An 18,783-nucleotide genomic window follows, 5' to 3' on the forward strand; every position below is an offset into this window, starting at 1 on the left:
TCTTTATTTTTTTTGCACGGGCAGGCACCAGGAATCAAACGTGGGTCTCTGGCATTGCAGGCGAGAATTCTACCTACTAAGCCACCGTGGCCCACCTCACGACCTTTCCTTTCAAAAATAGGAAATGAGCAGCTTTTATGGCATCAGCAAAACCAGGTTTGGGCTGGTTCTTGTATTTATTAGTTGTATGACACTGAACTTTCATCCTTATCTGCAAAAAAAGGGTCAACAATACTTCTGCAGCTTTACAGGAGTCTTCTAAAGATCAGGCAAGAAAATGTTTAGGAAAGCAGTCTGCATACTATAAAAATACTGTACAAATATAAGACTAATTTAATGCTATAAGCAGTCAAGTAAAAATGTGCATCTATTCCACAAACTCAAATAGTTAATGGGTGAAATGAGACACTGTCTGAGATTTGCTTTTAAACATTCTAACAAAAGGGGTAGAGGAACAGATTTAAAAAAAAAAACACAAAATAGCAAAATGTTGGTAACTGTTAAACTTGGATGATACATGGATCCTTATTATATAATTTTTCTGTTTCAGTGTGGGTTCAAATTTTCCAAAAGAAATGCTACTCTAAACATTACCAATTTCAAATAAGCTTTCAAAACCTTCTTTTAGGCATAAAATTTATATAAGTATTTAAGCAGCCAGAAATTTAACAATATCACCAAAAATGTTATATACCTTAAATAGATTAGTTAAAGGCAAAGCAAAGGCATCCAGAACAAGTTTGATTTCAGTCCATAACTCGTTTGACTTAAACTCATGGCGGTATCTAGAAAATTAAGGTAAAAGAAAAAAATAACACTTTTGTTTACTTGCTTTAGGTCTTAAGGGATAGATGTTAGTTCGAGAAAAGAATTTTGGCTAAACCACTTTCTGAAACTCAGAGAATTCATGGTTTTCTTTTTAAAGGAAGTAACAATTTATTAAGACCAGGTATCTTACAGATAATAGTGCAATATGGAATAAACATTCTGCTTGAGAAGAAACAAGCATACTAATGAACTGAGAGGTTTAAGCTCTTGTTTTAGGATAATCATTTTCCAAATGAATGACAACAGGCATAGAAATATAACTGTTTACAAAAGCAAATATATTTGAAGTATTTTAAAATTATGAGTCTGTACATCAATACCTTTTAAATAATGAATGTGCTGTACGAAGGACCCCATTAATAACATGGAAATCTCCACTCTGGAAGCGATTCACCATTTCTGTCAACAGGTCAGGCCATTTCTGAGGGAAATCTTCTCTGCCAATAATGCTAATGGCATCACTTAACTGGGCGCAGAAAAGGATTCATTAGATGAAAGCATTAAATACAAGACTACTTGAAAAGCAGGGCCTCTTGTTACCTGCTTCTGAATTTGCTCTGGACTGCTAAGCATCAAGTGCACTATGTTGGCTTTAATGGCTACTCGGTCAGCTTCACAAATTTTATTTGGTTCATCTTCAACCTAAATCAAAACATAAGTAAGCACTGCCCTTAGGGATTTGGAGATAAAATAGAACCATTTTTTTTTTTCATTTTCTAAGAAAAACAAAGGCAAAAAGGGGCCTTTGCTCACCTTCTCTCTACATGAATGAGGCATACCTTTATTATTATTCCTAAGTATTCTTAAATAATAATATGATGAAAACGGAACATTTCCCCTGAAAAATGTACATTCTCCCAATCGTGTCTGATATTCTTTTTTTTTTTTTTTTTTTTTTTTAAAGGAAAGACAGAGAGAAGGAAGGAAGGATAGAAGGAAGGAAGGAAGGAAGAAAGGGAAACATCTTTTAAACATTTTCTTGTTTTATTGTATTCTGTTTCTCCGTTTTTGTTACATGGGCTGGGGCCGGGAATCGAACCGAGGTCCTCCGGCATAGCAGGCAAGCACTTTGCCCGCTGAGCCACCGCGGCCCGCCCTGATATTCTTTTTATATACAGTATGAAGAGATGAGTAAAACACATGGATTAAAAATAAATAAATAGGGGGAACAAATGATTATATACCAAAAATGGAATGATCATATGGTAAGAATGTTCATGTTTATATAGCTACATTAAAAAAATTAAAAAATTAAAAAAAAATCAGAATACATGGTTAAAATCTTTATAAACATATGCCACTTAATCCATAATCATCTTCAAAAGCTTCAAATTTGACTCTGACCTTAAATAAAAGGATTTTTCTATAAAAACTTGACCATTATGGGCTAGGAATATATTCTGGATTACATCAGCCAAAGAGGTTACAAAGTCTTACTAGTTGTACACACCAAGACAGGAGAAGGCTAGCCTGCCTACAAGTAGAAGGGTGGGTTTTCTAAGATTCACGAATTCATTTCCTCACCACATATGACAGACAGCACTTGACTAATTATACAAGCTTAAAAACAATACTCGATTTAAAAATAAATGTATTTATTCATTTATGGAATGGGAAAAAAGATTAAAATATTAAACAAGTTTATAAATTGACTTTTTGAAAAATTATCATTCATTAACCTTATCTCTACAATTATCATTACTACTATCATCACATTCTCATTCTTTCTATATTATAAGCCAGGGTATCTCAGCCTCAGCCCTGTTGACATTTTAGGCTAGATAATTCTTTGTTGCAGGGAGTTGAACTGTAGGGTGTTGAACAGTATCCCTGGTCTCTGAGACAACCAAAACTCTCTCCAGATATTGCCAAATGTCCTTCACAAGGCAAAATCACCCCTGATAAGGATCTATTGTCCTGAACTATAGTAGGAAAAATGCCTGTTTCTTAATTTATAATTTTATACTAGTCATTAAATTTTTATTAATTAACTTTTTTTATATACCAAAAAAACACCAAATGCAAACATTCTTAACTTTTGATCATTCCGATCTACATATATAATCAGTAATTCACAATATTATCACATAGTTGCATATTCATCATCATGATCATTTCCTGGAACATTTGCATCTATTCAGAAGAAGAAATAAAAAGAAAACAGAAAAAAATTCATACATACCATACCCCTTACCCCTCCCTTTCCTTGATCACTAGCATTTCAATCTAAATTTATTTTAACATCTGTTTCCCCTATTATTTATTTTTATTCCATATGTTTTACTCGTCTGTTGATAAGGCAGATAAAAGGAACATCAGACACAAGGTTTTCACAATCACACAGTCACATTGTGAAAGCTTTATCATTATACAATCATTATCAAGAAACATGGCTACTGGAACACAGCTCTAGGTTCAGGCAGTTCCCTCCAGCCTCTCCATTACATCTTGACTAACAAGGTGATATCTATTTAATGCGTAAGAATAACCTCCAGGATAACCTCTCGATTCTGTTTGGAATCTCTCAGCCACTGGCACTTTATTTTGTCTCATTTCCCCCTTTTGGTAGAGAAGGTTTTCTCAATCCCTTGGTGCTGAGTCCCAGCTCATTCTAGGATTTCTGTCGCACATTGCCAGGAAGGTCCTCACTCCTGGGAGTCATGTACCATGTAGAAAGGGGGAGGGCAGTGAATTTGCTTGCTGTGTTGGCTGGAGAGAGAGGCCACATCTGAGCAACAAAAGAGGTTCTCTTGGGGGTGACTCTTAGGCCTAATTTTAAGTAGGCTTGACCTATCTTTTATGGGGCTAAGTTTCAAACCCCAAGACTGGGGGCTTAGCCTATAGCTTTGGTTGTCTGCACTGCTTGTGAGAATATCAAGAATTCACCTTGGGGAAGTTGAAATTTCCCCCTTTCTCACCATTCCCCAATAGGGACTTTGCAAATACTTTTTTATTCAACTAGTCATTAAATTTATAGCGTAACAGGAATTATCTTGAAATTAGAATATATTTCCATATTCCATGAGACAGGACAAAGGCCCTTTTCAAAAGCTTCATATCTAAATATTTTTTGTTTTCTACAAAATTCTTATCATATATAATACAATCTTTTTTCGGTATTATTTTCTTTTTTCCAGTCCTCAATAGAAATTATTCCAGTTATGTATTTAGGCTGTTTCTTTCCACATAGTATCTCTTCAAGAGAGAATAAGCAAGAAATAAATCTCAACCACAAGTTAAAATCAAGTCCTACACAAACTCTAGCAACCTGAGTCATAAAAGTGAAGTAATCTACATGAATTCAAATGAAATTAGCATTGGTATAGGGGTGTGTTTAATTTTGTCTTTATTTCATGTCTGAACATTTTAGAAACATTGTTTATGGAAACCTTATAAACATACAGTGTATACTAGTATCCAGAATTTATAAAGAGATTGTGCAACTCAACAACAAAAAGACAGCCAACCCAGTTACAAAATGGGAAAAAGACTTGAACAGACACCTACCAGAAGAGGAAATACGGATGGCCAAGAGGCACATGAAGAGATGCTCAATGTCCCTGGCCATTAGAGAAATGCAAATCAAAACCACAATGAGATATCATCTCACACCCACCAGAATGGCCATTATCAACAAAACAGAAAATGACAAGTGCTGGAGAGGATGCGGAGAAAGAGGCACACTTATCCACTGTTGGTGGGAATGTCAAATGGTGCAACCACTGTGGAAGGCAGTTTGGCGGTTCCTCAAAAAGCTGAATATAGAATTGCCATACGACCCAGCAATACCATTGCTGGGTATCTACTCAAAGGACTTAAGGGCAAAGACACAAACGGACATTTGCACACCAATGTTTATAGCAGCGTTATTTACAATTGCAAAGAGATGGAAACAGCCAAAATGTCCATCAACAGAAGAATGGCTAAACAAACTGTGGTATATACATACGATGGAATATTATGCAGCTTTAAGACAAGATAAACTTATGAAGCATGTAATAACATGGATGGACCTAGAGAACATTATGCTGAGTGAGTCCAGCCAAAAACTAAAGGACAAATACTGTATGGTCCCACTGATGTGAACGGACATTCGAGAATAAACTTGGAATATGTCATTGGTAACAGAGTCCAGCAGGAGTTAGAAACAGGGTAAGATAATGGGTAATTGGAGCGGAAGGGATACAGACTGTGCAACAGGACTAGATACAAAAACTCAAAAATGGACAGTACAATAATACCTAAGTGTAAAGTAATCATGTTAAAACACTGAATGAAGCTGCATCTGAGCTATAGGTTTTTTTTTTTTTTTTTTTTTTTTACTATTATTATTACTTTTATTTCTTTTCTCTATATTAACATTCTATATCTTTTTCTGTTGTGTTGCTAGTTCTTCTAAACCGATGCAAATGTACTAAGAAACGATGATCATGCATCTATGTGATGATGTTAAGAATTACTGATTGCATATGTAGAATGGTATGATTTCTAAATGTTGGGTTAATTTCTTTTTTTTCCGTTAATTAATAAAAAACAAAAAAAACAAAAAAAAACATACAGTGTATTAAATTGTGTATTCATAAAATACTTACAATTCTCCAGTTCCTTTTAATATAGTTCTTGAACGTTACTGAGGCACACACTTTGATGACATTATCTTGAGACTTCTCCAGTAATGTTAAAAGCAACAGGGGGTAATTCTGGTTTCCTTCTACAGATTCAAGAAACTTCTCAGCTATAAAAAATTTCCATGTTAGAAGACTTATTTTATAACCAAAATCTTTACACTTCGTGTATATGTGCTATGTATATATCCAACTGAGATATCAATAAACTGAAAGATTACGATATTCTGCTTTAGAGATCCTATAATGGACCTAATGGGCTTTAGTTTTTTTATCTATTAAATGGATTATATGTTACATTTAAATTTACATGATGTGGGCCACGGTGACTCAGCAGGCAAGAATGCTTGCCTGCCATACCAGAGGACCCGGGTTCGTTTCCTGGTGCCTGCCCATGTAAAAAAAAAAAAAAAAAAAAATTTACATGATGCTTCTTTTCAAATCATTTTCTACCTGTTAACTCACTTGTATCCCACAAACCTATAAAGTGGTCTCAGTGGATGATCATCTCACCTGAAGAAGCTGATGCCCAGAAAAATAAAAGAGATCTTTGGGCAAAATTCAAACATCCTAACTTGTTCCAGAAAGGATTATTATAGTAGTATTAATATGCGGTATTAATATTTATTTTATAGGGATGTGATAAAGATTAAAGAGTTAATTAATGCTAACATATACAATTATTTACCATATGGGTTTCGTGCTCTACTAGCATATACTATTTCATTAAGTCATCACCACTACCCAGACAAGGCCAGTGATTGCTATGTGACTTGTCCAAAATCACACAGCTAGAAGACTTTGGCACTGGAAAAGTTTCAGTTCACTCCTTACTGTATCAATATCAATATCAGTACTAAGATTTTTTTCTGGAACTAAAAATTCGAGTATGAGAAGTTAATTTATATAAATATTTTACCCAGATATTTTGAATCCGTACTACATTTTTGGATAGTAAATTTCCTAGTTTACTGATTACATGGTGAAGGCACTATAGTATTTTTAAAATTTTCATATCTTAAGCTTCTTAAGGTAACATACATTCTAAGACTCCAATATTTATTGAAAAGGTTACTAGCATTTATCATTTTTATAATTTAATAATAACACTTAACACCTTTCTTCTTTTGGGGCTGAGTTCCTCCCAAGAGATTAACTGCTATCCTCTAGCCCTCCCTGCTTTGTGGCCACAATGCTTTACTTGAAGGAAGACAAATGGTGAACAATTTGAAAATTGTTGTCTAGGTAGGGACACACTACAGTTTTGTTTGAGTAAAAAAGAATTTGGATTGTTTCCTATTCAGTGGTCAGCACTTTCTACAGGGCAATACAGTGCATTCAAGATTTGGGGAAAACCCAAAAAGACTGCAGGTCTCTTCACGAAACTGCAGTCAATACGCTGGAAGCAGTCTTCCCATGAGTCTAAGTCTAATTATTCCTTTCCTGTGTCCATTACCTTCAAGTTGCACACGGAATATTTATACTGACATGTTTCTGCACACTCAAGGAACTACAAAAGATCTTGGAATTCATTTTTACGACTGTTACATTTCAATAACAATGTTTTCTGTAAACTGGGATATGCTACATACTTCTACCTCCAGATCATTTTATAAAGATAGCCAGTCTAGTATCAATCCCTGAGAAATGCTTTATTTCGAACTCTTCCAAGAAAAAACCAGGTTAGGACTATACCAGATCCTGGATTCATAAAGTGATAGCACTCTCACCTTACAAAGGCACAATTATTAAAAATAATTTCTAGTAGACAGTGCTGGCAAAAGTTTTCTAGGGAAATCTAAGATTAGAGCTACTAACTTCCCTTTACCCAGAAACACATTACTTCTTAAAGAACTAATTGGAAAATCACAATTTTTCCTCTCAGAAATCACAGCTTTTATATAATATGATGGTTGTACTATCATGTTTATGATTCTATTTATTACACATAGCATGTAAATATTTGTGTGTGTGTATATATATATATATACACACACACACATATATCACATACAAACATGCTTTCATCTGTATTTTCATGGAAACTTTCATGATCATCTTTCTAGGGGGACACAAGTAATTTCTGAAGAATCAGGTTGATTTCTGGTTCATACAATTTACATCAAAGATCACCAACTGACTGCCCATAGGTCGCATTGGGCCCCCAGAAGTAATTTGTTTGGTTTGCACTGCGATTTAAAGTTTTTTAAAGTTAGTTCCTATCATTTAAAAATGAGGATACTTCATATAGAATCCTTATTTTTAAAACAATACTGGAAATTTTATCTGACAAAATTTGGTCTGAATCTTCCATTCAACTGGTTTCAAATATGTGCCCCCTTACCCAGGACATGTATTCACACTGTGTCCCCACTTACCCTGCCTCCCTCATTTACGTTCACACCTGACTCTCTTGATATGTGAATTTACAATTCTAAGCTTCCACCAAAATTCTAACAGAATCTGGTCAAGTTCAGAAGGGAAAAAAAAAAAGAAAAGAAATGAACTGCAGATCTTAAAATGTATTAAGTACATCAAACCCAACATGGGGATTAAGAGACGATGTCTGGTTTCATTCACTTACTCACTTTTTAGGCACCTTAACTCCTATTTCTATATCTCCATAAGGCAGGCAGGTTTTAAATGGTGATTTTCAGAAAGTTAAAGAGACAAAGCATTTAAAGATACCAATATTTCTTATCCTAGAAGATGCTATTTTACTCAAAAGGCACCATATATTATAGCAGCTATAAAAAGCCAACCCAACCTTTATGACTAGAGGATGAGGAACAAACAGTATCTGAGAATAAAAGTGCCAATCTTTTGCCGTATTTACAAACACGCAGATTCCACAAAGGCTTCCTTCACTTGTTTAAAAAAATAAAACCACTAAAGAATATTCTCTTTACCTGGACGTCGGATGGCAGGATCAGGATCAAGAGTTTTCTTTAAATACTCTGTTAGAGTTTGCAAATTTGCATCACTGAGCTCCATTGCTATAGAACCTAAAATTTAAAAATGAGGTTTGTGTAATTGGTTACATGAGGACACTGCGATTTACATAAAAGAATCCTTTCATTAAATAGGTCTTCCCCTTTCTGAAAACTACCCATTTGTTATGTTTTCAGTATGACTGTAATTATGACTCTTGGCTGAGACAGGGTTCTAGAACAAAAGGTGAGTTTTTTTTTTAAATAAAGGTAAGATGATTTTGAGATAAGGGAGAAGACAAAACATAATAAAAAAAACAGATATAGAAAAGCAAAGTTAAAGACTGCTCTGAGTGATCAAAAAGTTTATCTGATTTAGTGCTATGAAAAAGGGCTAACGAAAAGTTGAAAATGCAAATCTAAGCAGTATAAGCAGTAAATATTCTCATAGAGTTCTGAGATCAAAGAAACTAAATTCGTTCATATACAACGTGCAACCACACGAATTCACTACAAAACATATGCTAGGAATTTGCATTTGGGAGGAGAATTCTGGAGTTTACATGATGGTAGCTGTGGTTATATTAAAAAAACTATTCTCTTATTATCTAAATATTTAAACCTTAAACAAAGCTAAATATAAATCAGAAAATATGCTTATGAATGACCAAAAATTAACACCTAACATTATATAAGCTAAACAAATGGCCTATGTAGATATAACAATAATGTAAGACTAACACATGTGAAATAAATAGCACACTGGAACCCTTGTTTACTACTGGTGTGAATGCAAATGGTGCAGCTGACTGCTGTGGAAATGTATGGGGATTCCTCAAAAAGTTAAACACAGAATTACCACATACCCTGGCAATCCACTCCTAGATATATACCCAAAAGAAATGAAAACAGATATTTGTACATCAGTGTTCACAGAAGTATAATTTGTACATCAATGTTCACAGAAGCCAAAAGGCAGAAACAGCTCAAGTGTCCATCAACAGAGGAATGGATAAACAAATGTATTATATACATACAATGGAATATTATTCAGCAATAAAAGAGAATGGGGTTCTTTTTTAAATATATTTTTACTGAGAAATCTTCACACACACACAGTCCATCCAGAGTATACAATCAATGACTCACAACGGTTATCACAGTATAGTCATCACCATGATCATTTTTAGAACATTTGCATCATTCTAGAAAAAGAAATAACAAGAAAAAACTCCTCTGTCATACCTCTTACCCCTCCCTCTCACTGACCTACACAATTTTTTACCCTTTATCCCTTTCCATTATTTATTTTTATTCTTATTTTTTTTAACTCATCTGCCCACACCCTGAATAAAAGGAGTATCCGTCACAAAGTTTTCACAACCACATGGTCACACTGTAAAAGCTATATAGTTGTACAGTTGCCTTCAAGAATCAAGGCTACCGGAACACAGTTCAATAGTTTTAGGTACTTCCCTCTACAATTCTCACAACAATACACCATAAACTAAAAGGGGTATCTATATAATGCATAAGTTTAACCTCCAGAATAACCTCTCAACACTATCTGAAATCTCTCCACCACTGAAACTTTCTCTCATTTCTCTCTTTCCCCCTTTGGTCAAAAAGGCTTTTTCAATTCCATGATGCCTGGTCCGGGTTAATCCTCAGGAGTCCTGTCTCTAGGTTGCCAGGGAGATTTACACCTCTGGAAGTTGTGTCTAATGTGTGTGTGTGTGCATGTGTGTGGGAGGGAAGGGAGGTGAGTTCACCTGCCAAGTTGGCTTAGAGGCCACATCTGAGCAACAAAAGAGGTTCTCCGGGGGTGGAGTGACTCTAAGAATCTTAGGCATAATTTTAAGAGGGCTTAGCTTCTTCTTTGCAGGAATAAGTTTCACAGGGGCAAACCCCAAGATCGAGGGCTTATAAGAATATCAGGAATTTCCCAGATGAGGAAGTTTAATATTTCTTCCTTTCTCCCCAGTCCCCCAAGGGAACTTTGTAAACACTTTTTTTTATTCTCTGCTCAAATTAGAGAATGGAGTTCTGATATATGATGAACCTTGAAATAGGCCAGACACAAAAGGGCAAATGTATGATTCCACTTACACGAAATATCTAGAACAAACAAATTCATAGAGACAGAAAGTAGACTGGAGGTTACCAGGGCCTAGAAGGAAGGGGTTTTGGGGAGTTAATTGCTCAATGGGTACAGATTTTGGGGTGCTGATAAAGTACTGATAATGGATGGTAGTGATCATATCACAAAATTGTAAAACTAATGTTATGGAAACTGTATACTTAAAAATGGTTAAAGTAGCAAATTTCATCTATTATCACAATAAGATTAAAAATAAAAATTAAAAAACAGTACACACAGAATATAATTTTGTATGAGCATATTACCAATGACCAAAAATTTTGCAAGTGTTATAAGTAAGGTTTTATTGTCTTTGGGTTGTTGTTAAGTAGGTACAATTAAGTGCAAAAAAGAGGGAGCTTTTGGGCGGATGTTGACAGAAGTGTACTAAAACTGGACTGCGATGATGTATACATAACTGACTAATTTATTAAAACTCAAAATGTTTGCACTATGATTACTTTCCAGAAAGATACAATCTCCAGATGGGTTCCTAGGTCAGATAAGTCTTGAAAATGCAGAGGTGCCATAGCAGTTGTAAGAGAACGTGGGAAATGTAGCCTATTCAGGGCAAATATGCACCAATTAACAGGGGTTTCTACAAAGATAAGAAAAAAAAATTATGTAATTTTTGTAAAATGTAGTAAAAGCAAAGTGGAAAAAAAAAGTCAGACCATCAAAAAATTATATGAAAAAAATTATGTACACCCAAATGTGTAGAAAAAAACTAAAAATGCACTCCAAAATGTAGATAGAGTTCCGGGACAATATGGCGGCTTAACAATGTGTGCATTTTAGTTCGTCCTCCAGAACAACTACTAAATAACCAGAAGCAGTACAGAACAGCTCCTGGGGCCATGCCAGTGACCGGACACACGGCATACCCCAGTCTGGACCAGCTGGACCAGCTGTGAGCTCCCCCAGAACCATGAGTTTCCAAAGCTGTGGTGGCCAGTGCCCCTCCCCCACAGGCTGCTTCCCAGCGGGGAAAGGAAAGAGACTTTACCAGCAGCAGGGGCTGAGCCCAACCAAACGCCAATTGTGGAATTAATGAACAAATTCTGACTACTAAAAATAGGCCCCCAGCTTAGGTGAATCTGGTCAAAGTGGAGGTTGCTCATTTTGGGCCCGGCACCAAGAGGGCAGGGCTGACAGAAAAAGGGGGGGAAAAAAAGAAGGAAACAGAGGTTTTTGTGGCTGTGTTTCTACAAAGGCTTGACTGCCTTTGGATATAGTGGCAGGACTTCTCAGGCTGCAACTGCCCCAGGCATAGGCAGAAACAAGCTCGTCTGGGGGCTTGTCTGGAGCCTGTGCCTTCCCCAGGGGAGGGGTGAAGCCCAACTCAGGTGGAATCCCTCCAAATTCAGACACCAGGGCTTGGTAATTTGAAGCCATTAAAACCAGCCTACAACCTCTCCTCTGTCTCCAACATGCCCCCAGCAGGGAGAATCTGCCAAAGTTAAAGGTACTGCATCATCTTATGCTGGTGGGACCTGCAGTCAGACAAGCACCACATACTGGGCAGGATAAGAAAAACAGAGTCCAGAGACTTCACAGGAAAGTCTTTCAACCTGCTGGGTCTCACCCTCAGGGAAAACCAACGCAGGTGACTCTTTCCTCCTGATAGGAGGCCAGTTTTGTCTGGGAAAATCCAGCTGGGGTCTACAATACCTAAATAGACCCTCCTAAGGGTGGGGGGTGGGGGGAAGGCACCATACAAGCAGGGCAAGAAACAAGAAAACAAGAACTGAGAAATTCTCTTTTAAACAAAAGTTAAGCTAGAGGTCCAGATAAAGCTGAACTGAATGTCAAAGAACAGATAGACAACAAATTCATTCAGCAAGAAAACACTAGGTAAAAGAAGTGAAAGCAATCTCCAGAATAAACTATTTAGGGTAATTAAATGCCTAGACACCAGCAAAAAATAACTAATCACACTAGGAAAACTGAAGATATGGCCCAGTCAAAGGAACAAACCAACACTTCAAATGACATACAGGAGCTGAAACAATTAATTCAGAATATATGAACAGACATGGAAAACCTCACCAAAAATCAAATCAATGAACTGAGAGAGGATATAAAGAAGGCAAGGAATGAACAAAAAGAAGAAATCAAAAGTCTGAAAATACAAATCACAGAACTTACGGGAATGAAAGACACAGTAGAAGAGATGAAAAAAACAATGGAAACCTACAATGGTAGATTTCGAGAGACAGAACATAGGATTAGTGAACAGGAGGAAGGAACATCTGAAATCCGGCAAGAAAAAGAAAATATAGGGAAAAAAATGGAAAAATATGAGCAGGGACTCAGGGAATTGAAACACAATATGAAGTTCATGAATATACGTGTTGTGGGTGTCCCAGAAGGAGAAGAGAAAGGAAAAGGAGGAAAAAAAAATAATGGAGGAAATTATCACTGAAAATTCCCAACTCTTATGAAAGACTTAAAATTACAGATCCAAGAAGGGCAGTGTACCCTCAAGAGAACAGATCCAAATAGACGTACTCCAAGACATTTACTAATCAGAATGTCAGAGGTCAAAGAGAAAGAGAGGATCTTGAAAGCAGCAAGAACAAAGCAATCCATCACATACAAGGGAAGTCCAATAACACTGCGTAGATCTCTCAGCAGAAACCATAGAGGTGAGAGGACAGTGGGATGATATACTTAAATTACTGAAAGAGAAAAACTGCCAACCAAGAATTCTATATCCAGTAAAATTGTCCTTCAAAAATGAGGGGAAAATTAAAACATTTTCAGACAAAAAATCACTGAGAGAATTTGTGACCAAGAGACCAGCTCTGCAAGAAATACTCAAGGGCGCACCAGAGGCAGATATGAAAAGACAGGAGAGACAGGTGTGGAGAAGAGTGTAGAAATGAAGACTATCAGTAAAGGTAAAAAGAAAGAAAATTAGATATATAAAATCTATAAAAAGGGAGCACTAGAGACAGATACGAAAACACAAAAGAAAGAGGTGTGGAGAAGAGTGTAGAAAGGAAGACTATGAGTAAAGGTAGAAAGAAGGAAAATTAGAATGACATATAAAATCCAGAAGGCAAAATAGTAGAAGAAAGTACTACCCATGCAGTAATAACACTGAATATTAATGGATTAAACTCCCCAGTCAAAAGACATAGTCTGGCAGAATGGATTAAAAAACAGGACCCGTCTATATGCTATCTCTACTCAAAGGACTTGAGGGCAAGGACACAAATGGACATTTGCACACCAATGTTTATAGCAGCATTAAATTTTACAATTACCAAGAGATGGAAACAGCCAAAATGTCCATCAACAGACAGTTGACTAAACAAACTGTGGCATATACACAGTTTGGATGGAATATTATGAAGCTGTAAGAAAGAATAAACTTATGAAGTATGTAACAACATGAATGGACTTTAAGGACATTATGCTGAGTGTGATTAGCCAGAAACAAAAGGACAAATACTGTATGGTCTCACTGATATGAACTGACATTAGTGAATAAACTTGGAATATTTCCTTGGTAACAGAGACCATCAGGAGATAGAAATAGGGTAAGATATTGGGTAATTGGAGCTGAAGGGATACAGATTGTGCAACAGGACTGAATATAAAAACCCAGAAATGGACATCCCAATATTACCTAACTGTAACACAATTATGTTAAAACACTGAATGAAGCTGTATGTGAGAATGATAGAGGGAGAAGGGCTGGGGGCATAAATGAAATCACAAAGAAAGATAGATGATTAAAATTGAGATGGTATAATCTAAGAATACCTAGAGTGTATAATGCTAGTGACTAAATGTACAAATTTAAAAATGTTTTTGCATGAGGAAGAACAAAAGAATGTCATTACTGCAGTGTGCTGAAAACAGCTGGTAATTAATATTTTAAAATATCAACTTATGTGTGAGACTAAAGCAAAAAATGTTTATTTGGTACAAAATTTATATTTTGACTACTGCATTTCCTAATATAACTTATGTAGATAGCTTGATTGAACACCGTAAGTACTTGGAATCTTGGGTAGGACCTGAGATTTTGTGGGTTTGGACAGAGTGATGCCCCAATGAATCCCAGAGTGATTTGATCAGTAAGTGGAAAAGTATTTGCAAAGTCCCCTTCGGGGCATGGTGAGAATGGGGGAAAACTCAACTTCCCCAAGTTGAATTCTTGATATTCTCACAAGAAGTGTGGACAACCAAAGTTATAGGCTGAGCCCCCAGTCTTGGGGTTTGTTCACATGAAACTTAACCCCACAGGGGACAGGTCAAGCCTACTTAAAATCAGGCCTAAGAGTCACCCCCAAGAGAACCTCTTTAGTTGCTCAGATGTGGCCTCTCTCTCCAGCCAACACAGCAAGCAAACTCACCACCCACCCTCTTTCTACGTGGGACATGACTCCCAGGGGTGTGGATCTTCCTGGCAACGTGGGACAGAAATCCCAGAATGAGCTGAGATTCAGCATCAAGGGATTTAGAAAAACTCTAGAATCAGCTGAGACCCAGCATCAAGGGATTGAGAAAACCTTCTCGACCAAAAGGGGGAAGAGTGAAACGAGACAAAGCGCCAATGGCTGAGAGATTCCAAACAGAGTTGAGAGGTTATCCTGGAGGTTATTCTTATGTATTAAGTAGATATTACCTTGTTATCCAAGATGTAATGGAGAGGCTGGAGGGAACTGCCTGAAAATGTAGAGCTGTGTTCCAGTAGCCATGTTTCTTGAAGATGATTGAATAATGATATAGCTTTCACATGTGACTGTGTGATTATGAAAAATTTGTGTCTGATGCTCCTTTTATCTACTGTGTTGACAGATGAGTAGAACATATGGAATAAAAATAAATAATAGGGGGAACAAATTTTAAAATAAATTTAGTTTGAAATGCTAGTGATCAATGAAAGGGAGGGTAAGTGGTATGGTATGCAAAAATTTTTTTTTCTGTTTTCTTTTTATTTCTTTTTCTGAATTGGTGCAAATATTCTGGGAAGTGATAATGATGATAAATATGCAACTATGTGATGATATTGTGAATTGCTAAGTGTATGTGTAGAGCAGAATGAGCATGTGTTGGGAATGTTTGTGTTTCTTGTAATTTTTTTTAAGTAATAAAAAATTTTAAAAAATTAAAAATAATTATAAAAAATGCACTCCAAAATGTAAAGAGTGGTAACAGCTAGGACACAGATACAGGGGTTTATTCTCTTTCTTCTTTTTTAAGTTTTTCTAATATTCTATAGTTGTCTATATTATTACATTTACATCTGAAAGTTATTAAAATATTGTTATATTTTACAAAAGGCAATTTAGGAGGCATCATTATATCAAATTAAAATAAGATCTTGTCCTAAAAGGAGCTGACATGTTATCTGGGAAGAAAAGATGCAACTAAAATCCAAGTAATGGCCTATAACCCCTTTTCTGCAGTTCTGAAATCCAAAGATCTATAGTCTTTTTTAAAAAACAAGTTTGTGCCAAATTCATTTGGCAGCAAAACCTGGCTGAACTGTCTTAGGTTTTATATATATATATATATATATATATTCCTAATTTATTCCACTTAGTATATATGGCTGTTTCACTAAAAAAGCATTAATGAGTTTGATTGCAGGGTGCTAACCAAGTCCTATTGGGAATGCTGGACCATCTACAGTACATGCATACAAACTTTCTGAATTCAGAAGCACATTAGCCTCCAGGTACAGACGCAGACAGTAACCTAAGTGGCAGGTCAAGAAGAAAATCACTGGGGGCATGTGGAAGTCAAAGATTTCCCAGAGACTGAGTCCTGACGAGAAATTTGAAGGCTATAAAGATTGGAATAGGAAAAGTAGAATGTCAACCCATCTCACGAAGGAAATGGTGTGAGCAGAATGACAGTGGTGAGAAGAGAGGAAGAGCCTACAGTTCTGTTGAGGAACAGTAGCCCAGGAGACTAAGACATACCAGCTCCTCAATACTTAGCTGAAGAGCTTCGTGATTTCATGTATAGCAGGGAGCCACTGAAGATTGTTGAGTGGATAAAGACAATGAAAATGGGCTGGTAATGGTTTGCACAATGAAAGTGAAAGGGAAAAGAACAAGAGAAGGGGAAATAAGGACACTTTTTTTTTTAAAAGGAGGCATGTTCACATCTATAAACTACAGTGCAGGATTATTTCTATTTTTCATGTAATTTACTTCACATAAATATCATTTTACATACAAAGAGAGAGATTCAGAGAGGTTAATTTGCCTCAAGTCTAACTGAAGCTTGTGTAAGAGTGACCTCCAGAGTAGCCTCAACTCTATTTGAACTCTCTCAGCCATTGATACTTTATTAGTTACACTTCTTTTCCCCCTTATAGTTAGGATGTTAATTGTAGATCCCATGGTGCCAGGGCCAGACTCACCACTGGGAGTCATCTCCCACTCCACAGTTAAAATATCGTCAGATTTCCAAATCAGTCTGACTCCACAGGTCTGCACTCTACTCCCTAAGGCTGTCTCTCAGGTAGAAGATAATGACAGGAAACTGAAGTACCATGGAAGAACTGGCAACAGCAACAAGAAGGATGTGTGGGGAAAAAAAAGGGCGAGCAGATGGGAACTAAGGAGAGGAAGAAATCAAAGATGACTCGAACAAGACTGAGTCAAAGAATGAAAAAACTATCTTGACGTTAAAAAAGGTAAGAAAAGGACTTTATCTAATGCTGTGCTTGTACAAGGTACTCCTTAGCAGGCAGAACCACAACCTTCTAAGGAGAGCTATCTGTTTGAAAGGCTATTCCCCTCAGAAAAATCCTTTTCCTTAAATAGAAAACATTTGTAACACAGGGGAACCAATTCTGGCTGATTTAATACCACCTATGCATTCACTCCCTTTGAACCAGGGCCTATCGTATCTATGTGATGAATATTAAGTCCCATTCAATGACACAGAATTTACTGGCAGGCACTCGTTCTGGTTTTTCATACCAAAAAATGGGAAAATGCCACATATTATATTTCTGCCCATTTGGAGGTTTATGATACACATTAGCATTTTAAAGTCTTCAGGAACTCATACAGTAAATTAGTTTAACTTTGTCTAATCCATGGTTTTTTTCCATTACTTGGCTACAGAACCCCTTTTCTACGCAATACATACACTTTGGAAAGCAATGATTTATAGTCCACTTATTTTCCCATTCTCTTTTTCTAAGTTGAAATGTTAATCTGTTATGAAAACATGCAACTTTGCTGTTGCCAAAGTCATTTGCATCAGTGTATCTGACCCTAAAAGAAAAAAGGCCTTTCTTTCTCTTCATTTTATACAAATTTATTCTTTGGGACTTACTGCAGACTGTATATTAGAAACTGTGAAGGAGGAGGGGGTCAAAAGATTAAATGGATCTATCTTGGCATTTTAATACATTCCTCAATAAATCCATTTCACTTTCTACATTATTTTCCTATAGCACTAGCAAACAGCTCTATCAACTTTTCTTAGATCCCTCACAACTATTTATTCCTATTAAAAATCCAAACTTCTTATAATCTGGCACCTATCCACTTGATCACCTTCTTTCTTTCTTGTTCACTTTTTTCTGCTCTCTGAACCAGCCAAGACAGTTCTCTCAGCCTGTAATAATAGCTCTTCCTCCTAACTTGATAGCAGGTATCATTGAGCTTTCAGCCCACTTTCCAAGGGCGTTCTGTGAATACCCTCTACCTTGTCCCTGTTAGACTGTTTTCATAACATATAACCTCATGTGAAACTAACTTTTACTTATTTCTTGTCTCTCACTCAGGCTAGATTGAAAGCTTCTTAGGGCAGGGACTTTGTATGTCTTGTTTGTCTGTGCAAGCCCAGCACCTTCAACATTGCCTGGCACATACCAGACATTCAGTAAGCATTTGCTGAATGAACTAATGAATGAGTCAACATGTCAGTTATTCAGCTAAAACACTGAGGTCCTGGCCAGGACAGGACATTATTCTTTGAGGGTTAGTTATCAGTAGTTCAAAATGATATAGGATCTCAGTTATGTCTATCAGATGAACAAATGACCTACTTATCTGATATTTATTCACTGTTCATTCAAGAAAAAAGTGGATTTCGAGATATGTCCTGAATATTCATATTTGACTTTCACTTTAGAGCTCTGTACTTGCTGTTCCCTCTGTCCTACAGCTCTGGCCCTAGAGAGGTAGCTGCATGGCTCCCTACTTCATCTGGGTCTCTTTTCAACTGCCACCTTTTTCTAGAGATGCCTTCCCGGACCATTCTAACTGAAAAA

General features: G+C 36.4%; 1 protein-coding gene across 5 annotated transcripts in view; it reads right to left on the reverse strand.

The window, feature by feature from the left end:
• Positions 1-18,783, reverse strand: part of CSE1L (chromosome segregation 1 like) — a 45,273-nt gene that overhangs the window by 23,419 nt on the left and 3,071 nt on the right. For all 5 annotated transcript variants that reach the window (XM_077167320.1, XM_077167312.1, XM_077167330.1 and 2 more), the window contains 5 exons: positions 8,363-8,458; positions 5,421-5,563; positions 1,369-1,470; positions 1,149-1,294; positions 695-785 (listed from right to left, as the gene is read on the reverse strand). In XM_077167320.1, coding sequence (XP_077023435.1) covers positions 695-785; positions 1,149-1,294; positions 1,369-1,470; positions 5,421-5,563; positions 8,363-8,447 — 567 coding nt within the window. In that variant the 5' untranslated portion in view covers positions 8,448-8,458. The remainder of the gene's footprint in view (positions 1-694; positions 786-1,148; positions 1,295-1,368; positions 1,471-5,420; positions 5,564-8,362; positions 8,459-18,783) is intronic.

Source organism: Tamandua tetradactyla, chromosome 1 (assembly GCF_023851605.1).
Source record: "Tamandua tetradactyla isolate mTamTet1 chromosome 1, mTamTet1.pri, whole genome shotgun sequence".
Classification (NCBI taxonomy): Eukaryota; Metazoa; Chordata; class Mammalia; order Pilosa; family Myrmecophagidae; genus Tamandua; species Tamandua tetradactyla.